At 38.6% G+C, this 16882-nt stretch overlaps 1 protein-coding gene across 1 annotated transcript in view; it reads right to left on the bottom strand.

Moving 5' to 3' along the window:
* LOC138043514 (uncharacterized) overlaps positions 1 to 7919 on the bottom strand; it is a 16658-nt gene extending 8739 nt beyond the window's left edge. Inside the window, exons 1-4 of the mRNA XM_068889823.1 lie at positions 7856 to 7919; positions 7261 to 7330; positions 4978 to 5024; positions 55 to 357 (exon numbers count right to left, since the gene is read on the bottom strand). Of these exons, the coding sequence (XP_068745924.1) occupies positions 55 to 357; positions 4978 to 5024; positions 7261 to 7329 (419 nt within the window). The 5' untranslated portion in view covers position 7330; positions 7856 to 7919. The remainder of the gene's footprint in view (positions 1 to 54; positions 358 to 4977; positions 5025 to 7260; positions 7331 to 7855) is intronic.
* Between the last annotated feature and the right edge of the window lie 8963 nt (positions 7920 to 16882).

The following is a 16882-nucleotide window of genomic DNA, read 5'->3' on the forward strand; positions in this document are numbered from 1 at the left end:
TGTGACTGTATAGAAAAAGAACATGAGTGAATCATGAAACAGACAGAAACTCACCCTTTGTACTTGTCAAGATCCACTTTGTATGCACCAGGGTCAAGGTAGGGTGTGGCATTTTTATCAACAGGCACTGAAATAGTATGCAAGTGACCCTGTATCACGCCAGTAAATTCATTGATGTTGCGTTGATACAAATAAGAATTTTTCAAATGCCAGCCTGGAGTCTCGGAAAGCTTTGCTCCAGCGTCGATCATGAAAATGCTTCGTCCTTTCTCGTGGAGTTTTCTTGCAAATGTGCAACCAAGTGGTCCAGAGCCAATAATCAACACATCAACTTCCTTTATAGCCATCCCGTGTGAGCTTAAAGTAATAAGGGTAGAATAGTTTACTTCGCTTTGTGACATACATCAATTTCCGAAAACGCTGCTTATCTGCACTGTAGGACCCCTTTTGGTGAATAACCGCCGATACCTCTAAGGAATGGATATGAACGGACTGACCCCTCTAGGTAGGTTGGAATACAAAGCAACACGTTTTGTCAACGTTTTTGCTTGTGAAAAGTTTCCAACATGTCAGGTGAAAGTTCAAATTGCTCTAAAGTTCTCGAAATTGTCATTTGTTTTTCTAAAATTCCCGAGTTTCTAAAATTCTCTTTAATGTCTTAAGTTCCCAAATAAATTCCGGAATTATGTAGCTAAGCCTAAAGAGGCTATAGCTACTGTAGCTGCCTTAAGACACAAGTTAAGATATCGATCATCGCAGTTATTAACGCTCCTTGAGCATTAACGAAAGGAAAGCTTGAAACATTCATTATTGAATGAGATTCGAACCTTGACCTCTGCGATACTGATGCAGCGCCCTGCCAGTTGAGCTATCTGGGAGCCACCTAGGAGTTGGTCATTATGTGGGTTCATATTGAACCCGTGTACAGGATATAAATATGACGAAAGGTAATATATATGGAAGTTGAATTGAACTTCCCTCATGAATCCCTGGTCCCAGACAATTTTTTTTTATGCAAGGGCTAGCAGAATAAAGTGGAAGCACCGGATCTTGGGAGATCTAACCAGCAAATAAATTGTATATTTAAAACAAAATAATACTGCAAGGCTGTACAACCAGCCTTGCAGTATTATTTTGTTTTCTTGAGTTGCGAAGCGGCGAGAAGAGAAAAACACCTGGTTACCTTTGACTTAAATCTCACTTTTATGCAGACGCCAGCTGTCAAACCCGTCAAATTGATAATTGCAAAAGGGACCAATGGCAACTTAGCAATCACGCGTCCCCACGGTATTACCAATGAAACGAACCAATCATATTGATTTAGGTGTTTGTAAAAACATCAACCAATCCGAGCCTGAGGGTCAGATCCCGATCCTGGGGTCTGTATGAAAGTGAGATTTAAGTCCAAGGTAACTAGCGGTTTTTTTTTTCTCGCGACTCGTCTTCACGGCGTCGCAGCTTCCTCCCGGCACAAGAAAAACCTCTGAGACCAGGGTAACTCATGAATGACTTGATCTCACTTTCGAATCCTTTGTAACCGTAACCACTGATGTGGTTGATTGTGGGCTCGCAAGGCTCGGAAATTTAGGAATGGCAGCTGAAATAGCAGCTTTCCCTTTTATCCATTCGAAATTGATTGCTTAGTTCTAAGACTACTTATGTGGCTCGAACACTAGAGAGCACAAGGGATAACCGAGGTGAACATAGGTAGCGGACTTCAGGAACTTGACGAAATTGTTCGACTTTTGGGGGAGGCTACAACTCACTAGCTTATCCGGTCAAATAATTCCAAGTCAGATCATTACACGGTGAGTTTGTTCCACAAAAAGTCATATAATTTCACTTAGAAATAACAAGACAACAAAACTTTAAAATAGTTTGGTAGACGACTCAACTCAAAATGACGAACTCAAGTTGAAGTTCCTTCGTGCCATAACAGAACAACCTATCAACTGCAATTGCATTAACAAGATACCTGAAAGGTGCCATTTCCGAATGAAAAGGAGAGATTTTTGCTACAGCACTTGTATATCGAAAAGTTCGTATACAGTCAGAGACGATAATAAAGCGTGTGGGTTAAGTGGCTCCTTCTGTCAACGAGACATTGAGCAGCTGGAATTGTATTACGTTTTCATTGGATAAGAATGTTTTCTTGTGTTTTTCTAAGTGGAACGATTCGACTCTTTTGTAGAAAAAATTGACTATGTGGTAGCGATCTGACCGTTAACTAGATAGACCGTATTTTGCCATCATTTTCTTGAGAGTGCGTGTGGATACTTCGCAGAGTTGAGCTATGACCCTTGTTCCGAAGCAAAGATAAATGGTCCCTTTTTATTTTAAATGATGGTCGTCCGATTCCCAAGCAATATCCGAAGAGGTGAGTGACTAGGGAGGCTCAGAAAGTGGGTTGTAGCCTCCCCCAAGAGTCGAACAATTTCGTCAATCAAGTTCCTGAACTCCGCTATCTATGTTCACAAATGTTCGACGAGCCACATAATCTAGTCTTATAACCACTCAATCAGTTTCGAAGGGATGGATGTAACACTTCGATGTCGAATATGAAAATCAAGACAAATTTGAGACTTGAATGTCAAAATTCCAATTTTGAATTTTGGCGGAGGTATAACGCCATACTTAAGCACACTGGTTCATATTTTTACGTCACTGTTCACAACTTGTCGAGAAAAAAATGTTTCGGTCTCAGAAAAAACTGAAACAACGGTGCATTATTAAAATTCTCTATTTTATAAAACGACTCAGCTTAAGTTTGCTTAATTCTAATTTGAAACTTCAGTTCTTCACCTTCAAACACGTTGATAGAACATTTTCTTGACTTCTTTGTATTTTCTGGAACAGCATTTGCAATCAGCCTTTTAATGCCACTGTCACTATACTCTACGAAACGAGTTTGTTTTTCTTCGATGTAAAATAATAAAGGTGAAAAGTTGTAACTATCGGGCTGGCTTTTACTGGCTTTGCATTTTTTTTTAGCGAAAATAATGGGAGGGTAAGTATCGACGCGGACAGGGGTTATGGCTCGATATCAGTCCAGTGATTTTACATCACGTGACGTAAAATAGCCAATAAAATAGCGCGAAAATTAATTGATGGGTTATAATCTCAAATATCCAAACACTTAATTCTGAGAAAGGTCAAGTTTCCCAACATTGATAACAACCTAGGCATTTCAGCTGTTAGAAAAGCTCTTGATTCTAGATCAGTTAAATTTCCATCAACCGAACGCATTGTTGAGGCCATCGAAATTTGTCTTCAAACCAATAATTGTCAATTTTCTGGGAAAATTTTGTGCAAATATATGGTACGGCTATGGGCCCACAAAGCACATGTAGTTATGCCGACTTGGCTATGGGATTGATTGAGAAAGCTAAGTTTGGAGGCACTATGCAGCCATTGTTGTGGTGGAGATATAGGGATGATGTTTTCGATGTTTGGACACATGGTTTGCATAAATTATTACAGTTTACCGAATACATCAAATCCGTTTATCCCACTATTAAATTTGAGCTGGTATATTCTGAGCATACCCTCAATGTCTTGGATCTTACACTGCGCCTTCAAGATGGGATCATTATTACGGATATTTACGCTAAGCCTACAGATAGCCATTTTTATTTATCCTTTTCCAGTTCTCACCCGGCACACTGTAAAAGGGCGATTCCTTATGGGGTTGCTTTACGCGTTAGACGCAATTGTTCCTCTGATGAGTTTCTCAATAAGAGATGTGTCGAATACAAAGGCTATTTTAAATCCCAGGGCTATAACTCAGATTTAGTGGACAATCAATTTGATAGGGCGCTTAGTATTGAAAGATCAGAATTCCTGAAGAAAAATGTCAAGCCTGACAAAAAAGTATTCCCGTTAGTCCTTGACTACAGTCCTATCCTCCCTGATATTCAGAAGGTTATCCAAAAGCATGCTCATCTTTTAAGATCGTCACCCGAGTTATTAGACATTTTTCCATCTAAATCGATTTTTCCAGCATATCGTCGTACCAAAAACCTCAAAGACATTTTGGCACCATGTAAATTTTGCGGGGATAGTGGAGTAAATCAGGCAGAGAGGGAAACGGGAGGGTGTTTAAATACTTTTCTAGATGTGATCTTTGTAAGAATTTTTTTAATTCAAGAATCCAAATGTAAAAGCTTTTCCACAGGCCGAACCTAAAAGATTAACCAAAACTTGTCTTGCTCTTCCAAAAAAGTTGTTTACTTGGCCTTGTGTAATAAATGCGATCTACAGTACGTAGGTTCTACTTCCAGAGAATTCAAAGTACGTTTTAGCAATCACAAGTCGTCTATGCTCACAAAGTAAACAAAAAAAAACGTGCGAGCTGGCAGTCCATTTCAATTGTATCAAACACGAGATTTCTGAAATTAGTTTTATTGTTATTGAGAAAATTACCAGTCAGGGGACGACGCAGCTCATATTGATAGATTGTTACTCACCAGAGAAGCCTACTGGACCGCACAACTATGCACACTTAATCCTCAAGGTCTTAACAGAAGACGCGAATTCCGATCCAAAAATCGCGTCCGCTATGATACTAACTTAGCGCATCACTATATACCGTGTAATTAAGTTCTTTGCAAAGGATCGTGGTAATTTCGCCGTATGCGCATTGTTGCCTGCTACATATAACTTATTATTTAATCTTATTGTCTAGGTTGGTATTGTATTACGCAACTTCATTTACATTTTTTACGTTCAGTATAAATTCTTGCAAATTTGTAAACCTACTAGGATTTTGAGCTTTTTTGTTTTTTATCTGTAAATAAGTTCCACATCTGAAGAAGGACGAAGGCTTCATGTTTCATCGTCATCAAAAAAATGATCTTTGCTTGCGGGACCAAGCGAGAAATCCCGAGTGGGCAAGATAGCTCCATCATAGCGCGGGATTTGGTTCATCTTTCCCGCTCACGGAGCCACAATAGTCATATAGCAAATATATATACTTGCCTTGAAGTTAAATTAAGCGACCTTGCTTTCGTTGTTGCCTCGCAGTGCTAGGAAATAACAATAGTATAATGTTAATGAGAGACAACAACAAACAAGCAACAACAAATAGTTTATTCGGCCATTGGCGCTTTGTTACATTAATAATTATTGTAAAAAGAAAAGGAGTAAAGGTGTATATTTGTGCAGGAATTAGAGTTTGGAGACTTAAGTAATCAAACCTTAAAACTTAAAAAGAGAGGAGTGTTACTGTACTTTTGGGAAATAAATGTATAATTTTAAGTTGGTATATTTTCTAATAAAGGAACTAGTGTTGCTCAGACAGTAAATAAAGTTTTAATATTTTGGAAAAGTTGAAGACGCTAAGATCTTGCAGCTAGATCGGTGGCGATGTTGTCCCAAAAAGGAGTAAGTTTTGCCTTGTACAGGTTTTGTTTGGAGGCATATCTATGGAGTTACAATAATGGATATTACTCGCATATTGAAAAAAATCTTGATCTTGAATTGCTAGGAGAAGATTTAGTTTATTTTTATTTAATTCAATATTTATCCAGGGGCATCCAATTTAGCAGAGCTAGTTAAAATGGAGCCCTGACACAGCACAAAACAAAGACATAAAGCATTAAAAACTAGACAAATAATTAAGCTATAAATGCAGCATGTGCCGCAGGTGTTACTGTTTAAGATGGCGCTTTAGTTTGATTTTAAATTCGCTGAACGTCTCTACTTGTCTAATGTTTCTCGGAATGGTGTTGCAAGTTCGAGCGCCGTTTATTCTGAAGCTCCCCTGATACTTAGCAGTTTTTGCGAAGGGAGAGCGCAGCAAATCACGGCTTCTGGTGTTACAGCCATGGAAAAAGTGCGCGTGCCTAAACTCTGAAAGTAAGTACGAAGGCGCTATTCCTTGAAGACATTTGTGGACTAAAAGGGAATTTGAGATAATTTCTGCGCGCTTGTAGGTTGGGCCAGCCAAGTGTTGATTTTTAACTCCTCAGCCCCGATTGATCGACCTTCAATGATACATGCGGTACGTCTATTTAGCTTATCTTTGCTTCCAGCCCCACAACTGTCCCAGACAGGAGAACAGTAATCTATTAATGGCAAGACTATAGTATTGTAGAGCATTAGTCAAGTTGGCTTGGGGAGAACCTTTCGCGCTCGACGCAGAACACCTAATCTTGACGAGATCTTGTTACCAATATATTCTATGTGGTCCTTCCAAGATAAGAGTGTCGTCTAGGAGGACCCGAAGATATTTGAACTTATTAACCCTTTCTAAACGCGTGTTAGTGATTTCTATAACTACATCGTCAGCCTCTGCGGTCCTCTGATGGGTACCAACAAGCATAATCTTCGTTTTCTTGAGATTAAGTATTAGAAAATTAGCATGAAGCCAGCTTAGAACATCAGTAAGGCCACCAGTTAACTGAGCTTGAATTTCACTGACAGACTTGCTTGCAAAATAGATACCCCGCTACCCTGGGGGACCCCGAAAGGTATAGACTGGGGTTCAGACAAGAGCCCATTTACGCAAACACTTTGAGTGCACGTGGTTAAATAGGACCTAAACCACTGGAAGAAGGGCGCTATCTGTTTTGTCTCCAAACGTTTTTGCAAAGAATATAAGCCTTATTAGGAATTACGACGAGACACTGAAGCGTAACACAACTTTAATCCACTGGACTCGGCTACACATCGATTTACAAAGGAAATGTATACGAGTGAAATGCTACGACGTACAAAAACCTTCGATAACAAGAGCGGGAACAACAACGAAAGTCACATGACACTCTAAGTCCTACACACTAAGGTGGGGTTAGTATAACTATTCATAGGTCCAGTCTCTCAGGCGTCTTTATCACTCTTCCCGAACGAGTACAGGCTGTAACAAGCCTTATAGCATGATTTTGTTTGGTTGGTACTTTTTTTATGTGTTTGATATACGCGGTTCCCAGGCTAAAATAGCACAAGAAATGTAAGGGAAAACTATACTATAGTATAACTGTTTTAACTGAGAAAGTGATAGGTCATGCCTGAGCTTATCAGTAGCTATGACTCCATTGTAGCAAGAAATTCTTGTACAAATGTATGAGATATGAGTTTAAATGAAACTGGTTCATCGACTAGAAAAAGAGAGACACTGAACTACATGCAAAAGTGTACCTGAAAAGTACGAGAAAGATTAAATCAAGTCCGAGCTCGCAATTTTTTTGGGCAGAAACATTTTTCTGGTAAAATGGTAATAAACACTTCTCACAAGAGAAACAGTACTCTGAAGCTTACAACCTTTGCTGTTGTTCCATCTTGATTCGTGCCTAACTGAATCGCTACACCAGAAGACTGATCCGCTCCCATTCTTGAGGGAAGGAAAATATAAATAATGGTTTTTTCAGGGAGGAGAAAGAGCGAGAAAAAGAGAAATAAATGCCTGCATACTGAAGAGTAACACTTGAAGGAATTTTGCGACCCAAAGGTCTGAGGATTAAATTTCCCATAACCCCAATATTATTTTAAAAAATATGCACAATTGAGAGAAGATGAAAAGCAATGAAAGAAATCCCAAAGCGCCTTCGGAGGGTGAATCTTCATTACCACGCAATGAAGAGGTCTGGGTCCTAACTAGTCGTGAAGTTATTCTCGGGACGCTCTTGTTATGTTGTCTCGCTTGACGATTCTACTATACTAGTATATATCTACGTAGAAGCAATCCAATGTAAACCACATTGAACCTGAAGAAGGCTGGTTTGGCCAGCCGAAATATATAGTACATACGTAGTTACTAAATCAAATCTACGTTGTATCAGCTCTGGCTCAAACTATATTTATTTACTCAACTTGCAATTACACCCATGAGATCACTAAGCCAGTTGATCCAACGTACACTGACAGGAATATTGTCCACGGTTGCTTGCTTGAAAACTCTGATAGTTCCTTCGATTGGTGGAGTTCTGACTATGATATTAAGAAAATGAAAAGTGTCGACAATAGCTGTCGAATGATTGAATCTAGTGGCAACATATATTTTGTTTTTCGGTTTTCTTGAAAATTTGAGAACTATATGAAGTCCAGCCAGAAAGTTTAACATTGTGGCGGAAAACGTTCTGTGCTAAAAGCACAAAGCAACAGTTAAATATAGCTTAGCAAACTCGAATATATGAAAATAAATGAATGAATGAATACACAAATAAATAACCTGTCGGAATAAAGTGCCTGCGATCAACTTTTTTGTTCAGTTGTCTTTTTTCAAGTTTTCGTAAATGCCCTCTGAGTGGGCTCTAACTGAAAGAGGTGGCCTTGTATTTCAAAGTCACTGACAATTACATTCCCTCGGCTTAGCATAATTATTTGCAATAATAAAAAAGATTAAGTTTGTACGTGCAGAATGGGGAATTTTCATTTGGAAATATATTTCCCCCATTTTCAAAGAGAATGAAAGCTGTATTGGGTTGATGGATTTTAATTTTCGATTCAAACGGCCCCTAAAATAAAGGTAAAGGAAATAAATGTTCTACTGAACACCGCGAAGTATTTAAGCGACAAGAAAGTATCGAGAAAGTACGAAACGACGAGTAGTCAAAACCACTAGTGAAATAAAACTGGCAAACTTCAATTTTATGGTTCTGTAACGGACATACCACGGATACATGTACCCACAACTAAGTTGAGGTAGCGTACCTTTCGACAGTGTCGGGACCAGTGGATTCAATCATATGCATATGCCCCATAAAAAGGAGAATCATGTAAGGAAAAAAGGGATAGAGATTCTTCTCGAATCAGTTCCTGTTCATGGAGTTCTAAGAAAGTCAAAGAAACGGACATCAAGACAGGTTAAAATACTGTAAGTGTTCCAAGTACCTCACTTATAAAGGATCTGATATTACGTCGACTATGAATTCCAAGAAATCAGGGTGGGCTTGGCATAACAGAGCGAAACACTTCTATTTCCATGTGAAACCAAAGAGTGTCATTTTTCGCTTCGACATAGAATTATAAGTATGACAAGCACTTAACAGTCTTTCGGTTTCGATCTGCATAACAAATATACGAATGAAAACTTCCAAAATTGTCGAAAGGGGCTGTTCTCAATTCTTTTTTTTTTGTAAACTAACGCACGCTAAATCGTTTTCCCTGTTAAACTATGGGTGTCCATTGCGCTTCGTTTGCGGACCAGGGTTGGCACAGTAGTGAGAGCACTGAATCTCCTCTCCGGCACCAATGTGGCCCGGGTTCAATCCCCAGCCTCGACGTCAGTATGTGGGTTGAGTTTGTTGGTTCTCTACTCTGCTCCGGGAGGTAACGTAGGCTTCAGTTTTGTCTTCTCGTCAAAAACACCAACATTTGATTTCAGTTTGTGTCAATTTGAGTTGATTTCAACTTACAGTGTCCCCAGACACTCGTCGCGTGACAAGCACTTAATATACAAAAATTTGGTTTATCAACGGAGTTGATAATGTAAATTGACCACCGTACAGAGATTCTAAAAGCTGACGTTTCGAGCGTTAGCCCTTCGTCAGAGCGAATCGCTCCCTCGATTCGCTCTGACGAAGGGCTAACGCTCGAAACGTCAGCTTTTAGAATCTCTGTACGGTGGTCAATTTACATTATCAACTCCGTTGATAAACCAAATTTTTGTATACTACTTCCCCACCGACGCAGCACCACAGTTTCTTTAGAAACTACCCCTTCAAGCACTTAATATAGTCTGGCGGCAGTCTGGTTGTCTTTAACGTCAATGCAAACGCCTCAAATCTGCCCTTAGGAATGTAATAAACAAATTCTACGAAATCATCGACCGGACTAAAAGCCGGTAAAGACCGGTAAAAACATTCTTCTCAGTCAAGAAATGTTGATTTTTCTTTATTTGACACTGCGGCAATTACTGTCTGCTTTCTAGACAGAGATTCTCTTTCGGAAATCCTCTAATGAAATAGGTTTCTCATAGTTGCAAGGAATTGAATTCAGAGATTAAAGAATGATGAAGGTCAATTGGACATTTCTTCTCTTCCATGTACTAATTATTTGAATCTTGTGTAAAATGGGCTCACCAAATCTCACTGCATGTAAAGTTTCATAGGTTCTCCTTTGCAACGGAAGGAAAGCATACTATAAATCTACGTAGTCAACGATACTTACCAAAAAACTGCAATCGTAAAAGGACTCGACCACTCTTCAAGCAAAGGTTAAGTACATGTAAGTGAATTCGTTACTGGAATGAAATGCGAGGGGTCTTTTTCCAAGAAGGGCAATGCTATTCAACCTGTATTTCATTGGCTTCTCGCAAGAGACGAGTCCAAAGTCCCCTGATTTAACGGTATTAAAAATGGTACAAGAATGGTCAAGAAACAGAAACTGCAAGACAGTTGAAACGGCTGAAAGATTATTATTTCCATGCGGTTTTGCATTTCCTAGTTTGTCCCATAGAGACTAGTTGTCATCGAAAGGAGATCTCAAAGAAGAGGCAGACGGTTTTTTTTTATTGCGCATGTCATTATCTTGCCGGGTTTGTTTTCAGTGCTCTCACTTTACATACAGTAATTTCGTGACTAACACGAGAAGAGTGTTTCCACGAATAAAATTGGTGTGCGGCGTGGATGGTTGACCCACAATTTTAATTCTGGATCCATGCTTTAATAACCGCTAGAACCAGTTTGCATTTTAACGTTTGCCCAGTGGCGGAGAGTCATCGACTAACTGAATACCATTTAGATGACAACAGTTTGCACGACATTTATGCAAGTGACATGACAAAGACTGTTCTCGGAAGGAACACGGAAGTCATCCAGACACTCGGAGTGAAAATATCAGCTTTGGAAATGTCAAGAATTGGTGCATTTGACATAACAATGAAAAAACTTCTATTTTCCAAACGCGACTGGTTTGAGACTGGACACGCATAGTACTTTTTCTATTTGTAGCAGTAAATCTAATTAAAGGTCGCTAGCGGCCAGCCGTGAAGGCATTGGCCATTTGGAGCGGAAATTCAGGGCTCTGGGCTTCGGTTTTGATCTGTATTAGATATACACAAAAAGCCACTCCAATGGTTGGCAACCCGGTCTCTGTTCAAAGTTTCTTGCAAGAGAGTCCACATATACGCCGGCAAAATAAGATAAAGTTTGTCTACATTTTAATTTCAGGACACTACTTTCTGTTGCGCTCCCGCAAAGAACTCTGAGCATTATATGCTTTGTCAGTCTTGTTCTAGTTTCACTTATGAGTTTAAACGCTTATAAATCAGCACTATTAAATTACAGAAAAGAAAAAAATATTTCAAGAGAGCATTCTTATCAGCCGGTCGAACCTGCCTGAATTTCCAAAATATTCAGTTGACCCTTCTTTATACCTCAGTGAAAGGGGAAGGATTTCACTATCCCGGAAAAGAGATATAGAAATGTCAGAGATTGATTCAGGTATTTCCCTCTCTTTTGTGTCTAGGGTCATGTAGACATATAACAGGCAGATGTAAAATATTGAGGTCTTTAACAGGGAAGGAAGGAGCAGAAAAGAATACTTACCAACAGCTGCAATTACAAAGGAGTTCGAATACTCTTCAAGCACTCGTCTACTAATTCAAACAGAGGTTGAGTACATAAATAACTATTATATGTGAGGGTCTTTTTCCAAGAAGGTCAAAGCTCCGCCCCTTCGGTGCTAGTTTCTAATTGAATGCTTCCACGTATTCGGGGTAAAAGGCTCATGTGATCCAAGTTGTGAGTGAGGCTAATGTATCCTGTCAAAATTGGATTGCTGCACTTCAATTCAGCATAATTAACTGAAAACATCGCCGTGCCAATTGGTGAGGGCATAAGGCGCGTGGAGAAATTTCAAATGGGGGATGATAATACTCTACTGGATCTGAAATTCCGTCGTGCATTAGTTTCACGTTTACGCATTTATTTTGCTTTGTCCATCCTTTAGTAATTAACTTAATCTGTCCATGATGTTCGCTCATTTACAGGTATGTCAAAGGTTATAAATATCCATGACCAATTTCGTTGTTTTGTTCATTTTTTCGAGTCAGGTGATGTTACTTCAGTGTTAGTTTTAGAAGTTAAAAAAACATTTAGAAAAGAAAAACACAGGCCGCCAAGTCGGTTTTTAAGTAACAGTGTAACTACAAATGTTTTCTTTCCGTCACGTGTTTTAAACCTCGTCCCCAGGCCCTTTCCCTTCAGTTTACCAAAGCAAAGGGAAAGGTACTGAGAACGAGGTTGCACTTTAGAAAAATATATCTATACTGTAATTTACCAATTCATTTCATGCAAGACCATGACCTTTAGTTTTAATATTTAACACTTATACTTGTTGGGATAACCAAGAATTCTACTCGAAATTTATGGTGGACCCCTTAACTCAGCTTACCTTCATCAATGCTATATTATTTTCACCAAGCGCCCGTCGATAGCAAACCCGTATCTTGTATAAAAAAATCAATTAATTTCGTTAGAAGAAAAGGAAGGAGTACTGGCCATTTTCTTCCAAACCTTCGAACAGAAATACGTTTTAGTTTATGATTGTTTCCTTTTGGTGGTGCCTTTATTAACTTGACAGTGTCGTCGCACATCAGACCTCCATCTTGGAAAAGGCAATGGGGAAGATAAGTGTACTAGGGCGGATTGATAATTCATATATTTCATTCGAAAGGTTACGTATTGTATTCGGCATAAATTATGCCATTTCGCAGTTAATTGCTGCAGGCTATCCGTCTTGGTCATCGCTTGTGATAATTTTATGGAATCTCATCGTGAAAATGCCCTTGGGTGTCCGACCAATCAATTTGAATAGGACAATCACATAACTTTTGGAGGGCACATAGATTATTTGTGGCCCGAGTAGCATCATCCGCTCGGGCGCAGATGATGCTACGAGCTATATGCCCGACAAACGTCATTTGATTATCATTATTCTCAATACACAAGGCCAAATCGTACCAATTCATTTAATAAGAAAAAATTGTTTAACAGAGATGTAGCATGAAACTATGGTATGGCAATGTCCGTCAGTGTAATATACAAGCGAAGGTTGTGAAAATGAAAGGAATGTATATATTTGAAGTGCGGGTTGTAGACCAAATGTAGAAGTAATCCTCGCAACAAAGGAGACTAATGTTGCGCATGCGCCTCATCACCCCGAAAAACCCTTGAAATTCAGTCAAATTCATTCGAAACGCGGGAACATGAGGAATGGTGGATGTAGTGCTGTCATCGTTAATATTCATCGCATGTTTCCAAAAGGACGGCACACAATGAATGCAAAAATGATAAGTCATTTGAAAGACTTGGGCATTACCTTATCTTTATGACTGATACTGGTTCAATACAACGCGAAATACGGCGAAGGATCACAAATGAAGCGAAGATGGCGAGTCAAAAGTGTGGCGATGAATTGCAGAACTGGCAAGGAGCAGAGGATAGTTTTGCCTTCCTGGCGTTGTTTTTCCTTATTTAAGAGACTTCAACTCAGAATGGAGTGCTGTTTGATAATAAAGTAAGTCGGATTTAAATTGAAATGTGAGTTTACATTCAAAAATATGGGCAAACTGGCGTTTGAAGCTAGGACAACGGTAACTCAGCTAACAAGATGGACTCGAAAGTGGCAGCCCACTGGTGAAGAACATCTCAATTCGCTATAAAGCTTCCCAACCTTGAAATTTTGAACCACATGGTCGAAGTTGAGTCGGTAATTGTTCTGGAGAAGAGATAGGGCTGATTTTGAATCTTGAAGCGAACAGATGAAGCCAAGACGCAAGGCTTTATTTTACGAGTGCTCCAGATAATTTAAATTTCCTTGGCAAAAAATATTTTAATTCCCTTTTTCGAGACTTTTGTCATAGGCCGTGATACGGGAATTCCCGCTTGCTGCAGTAAGCCCAACAACCATAGAAAAGATTTGTGTAAAGAAATTGTCATTAAAAGTGGCAAGGCTCAACACAGCAGGTTTCGTGTGACACGGTGTTGTCTACAAAATGGCTCCAAATCTTGTTATGATATCATCTCGCTCTGCCCTATTGTGTCTTTGACATGGCACACTTTCACGTCTGTAAATTAAACCACTGAAAAAGCATTAAATTTGAAGCTTTTTTCAATTTGTATTTTGTCATATTGCCCTAAGCTGCGAGAGTTTCAAGTTGATGAAATGACGCGCACAAGTAATTCTAACTCGGAGAACGAGACTCAAGTCGGCATCTCATGCGTTCTCGTGGCCAAATCTTAGAAAATATTTCGTGATACGGGAATCGCCTTTAACAGCCGACACACAAATATCAGAAGAATAATTTAAATTAAACAGTTTAAATTTAAAAGTGGCAAGGCGCGCGCAAGCGACCAGCAAAGTGAGCCTATTGTCCTATTGAAATCTGCAACTTCGAGCTAGTTGTTTGTTGGAAGAACAGTCATAGGACGTCCCCTCAATGCTATCCAGTCATTGTGGATACATCAAATACTAATTTTTCGCAGAAATGTGGAGATTGACACTGATTTGCAGTTAAATTATTTATTATTTATTTATTTACAATGCACTTACACGTTTTCTTGGTATAAAATTTACCTACTCATCTCAGGCAAAGTATTATTTACATTTGTATAAAACTGCTTCAGGCGAGGGAAAAAACGAAATTATTACAAATAACGTAATTATATACACTATACCACTAATAGAAATAAATGGTATATGGTTAACTTTACTAAAAAGGAGATTGACACTGATTCATATATAAATACATTCCAAAATGACATAACCAGGTAAAACATTTGTGAATGTAATCCATAATGTGAATACATTCAAATTAACAACAATCTCAGAGAAAGAATTATATTATATTCTTAACTTTAAGTAGTACTCAATCTACAGAACAGGATATCCCATTCAGTTGCAATATTTAGACTTATAATACCGGAGTACATACCAGCAAGTACCGGTAAGGAAATCAGTACTGAGCAAAATAGTGTTCAAAAATTGCTTTTTTAAAATAGGATTTTAGATGTGCTGTTTTGATTATAAAGAGGAAGTCATTCCAAAAGTATTTTCCAATAATAGATAGGCAGAATTTTCTTACATTGGCTATAGCATGAAGAAATAAATACTACAAAGATGCATCCTGAGTTGAATGATTGTTGCTCCGAAACCAGTAATTATTATTCGCCTCAGGCTCAGTGATTATCGGTGAATATTCACAGTGACGAAGTTGAGGTGAATATTCACCGATAATCACTGAGCCTGAGGTGAATAATAATTTTGTTTTAGTATAAATACACAGGTGATTATTTCAAAAAAGAGAAGAAAAAAACATTTCAACACGAAATCATCTTCACTTACAGTGGCAAAACGACTACTGGCAGCCATTTTGTCGGTCGAGGTGATTATCGGCTGATAATCCGAGATAGCAAGCCAATGAGAGCGCGATTTTGTATAATCACCTGTGTATTTATACTAAAAGATGTTTTTTAGACAATGTTTACTGACAACGCTTAACCTTGATTATGACATTAATACATTAATTTTACTAACTTTGATACAAATATAATGAATATGATCATGCCAGGAAAGGTGATGGCCAATATAGATATCATACCCACGTATCTTAAGATTGAAACTGGTTCAAGGAATTGACCAGCTAAGTTTAATGAAGGAAGTAAGTTGAAATTTACTTTCTGATGAGGATTGATGATAAGATATTTACTTTTCTTTAAATTTAAAGTTAATAAACACTTGGTAGTTCAGAGCTATTGTGAATTAGAAGTTCATCTATATATAGGGAAGATATCTGATGACAAGCATTGATGTGCCAACCACAGGAACAAAAGAACCTTTTGTTTCAACATCCAGCGAGCCTCTGGTTGGCACATTAATGACAATAGTTAAACAATAAATTATCTTCCCTACACTGTTTTGGCACGCTGCATTTCAGAGGTTTCCCCACCACATGATGTACAATTTAAACAAATATTTACAGGGTGTCAAGTGGGTAAAATGGTCAGAAAATGAGAAAATCGGGGGCTTTTTAACCTAAAAGTAGGAACAAAATAGCAGCATTTGCACATGAATAGGAAAAGTAATGGAAATGCCTAATTGAAGTCATCATTGAGAGGTTCAAAATTATTGTCTTTAAATCAACATGAAGTACAAGCTTAGTACATTTTTCGGCAAGATTTCCGCACAGGTCCCTACTTCATTATGCATACACTCCTTTGTTTCAAGAAAACAATAGCGATAACAATAGACGTCCTTTGGGACTGTGGCGCTTTGTTCTTTCTTTTTAGAGGTTTTTTTTCTAAGTCTATATGGACTTAAAAAAAGTCGGTCGAACTTCTGTCTGAAATACGGAAAATCGAACAGTTTTTCCTGCAATTTCGGCACTTTTCCTGCAATTTTACCCATTTTTCAGTTTTAGAATAAGCGCAAGAAGTGGAGTTTCAAGCAATCGTTGAAATAGGGTTCAGATTCGCAAACATAACAAACAAACCAAATAAACGTACTGTCATAAGAAATTTAATGGCTACCTGCTCTTTTTATCGTGAAATTGTTCTTCCTGTCTGCTTAAAAATTCGCCGAGACACTGCAAAGTGTACATTTTCTTCCTTTCCTGTATTTAGGATCACGAACGGTGCATTAAGAGGGATTTTGCGATTTATCGCTCTTTGTAGAGATCGGCAATATGCTCAATGATACTTCCAAGTAAATAGCTTTGGTAGAGATCCATGGATGTTCCCGTGCGAGGCATACTTCGTTTCACTCCCCATCATGTCTTTTCAATGCCCTGCTGTGGGCTCGTTTGTCTGGGTCGACGAAGTTTAGGCGATGGTTAACTGCCGTGAGATGATGTTAGCCCTTGTCTTGTAGGCAGTTGTAAACTTTCCGGCCACAGGTAGCTAGGGCTAATATTTTTTCAAGGAAAGTTTACGGTCACAAAATT

This window comes from Montipora capricornis, chromosome 3 (assembly GCF_036669925.1).
Source record: "Montipora capricornis isolate CH-2021 chromosome 3, ASM3666992v2, whole genome shotgun sequence".
Taxonomy (NCBI): Eukaryota; Metazoa; Cnidaria; class Anthozoa; order Scleractinia; family Acroporidae; genus Montipora; species Montipora capricornis.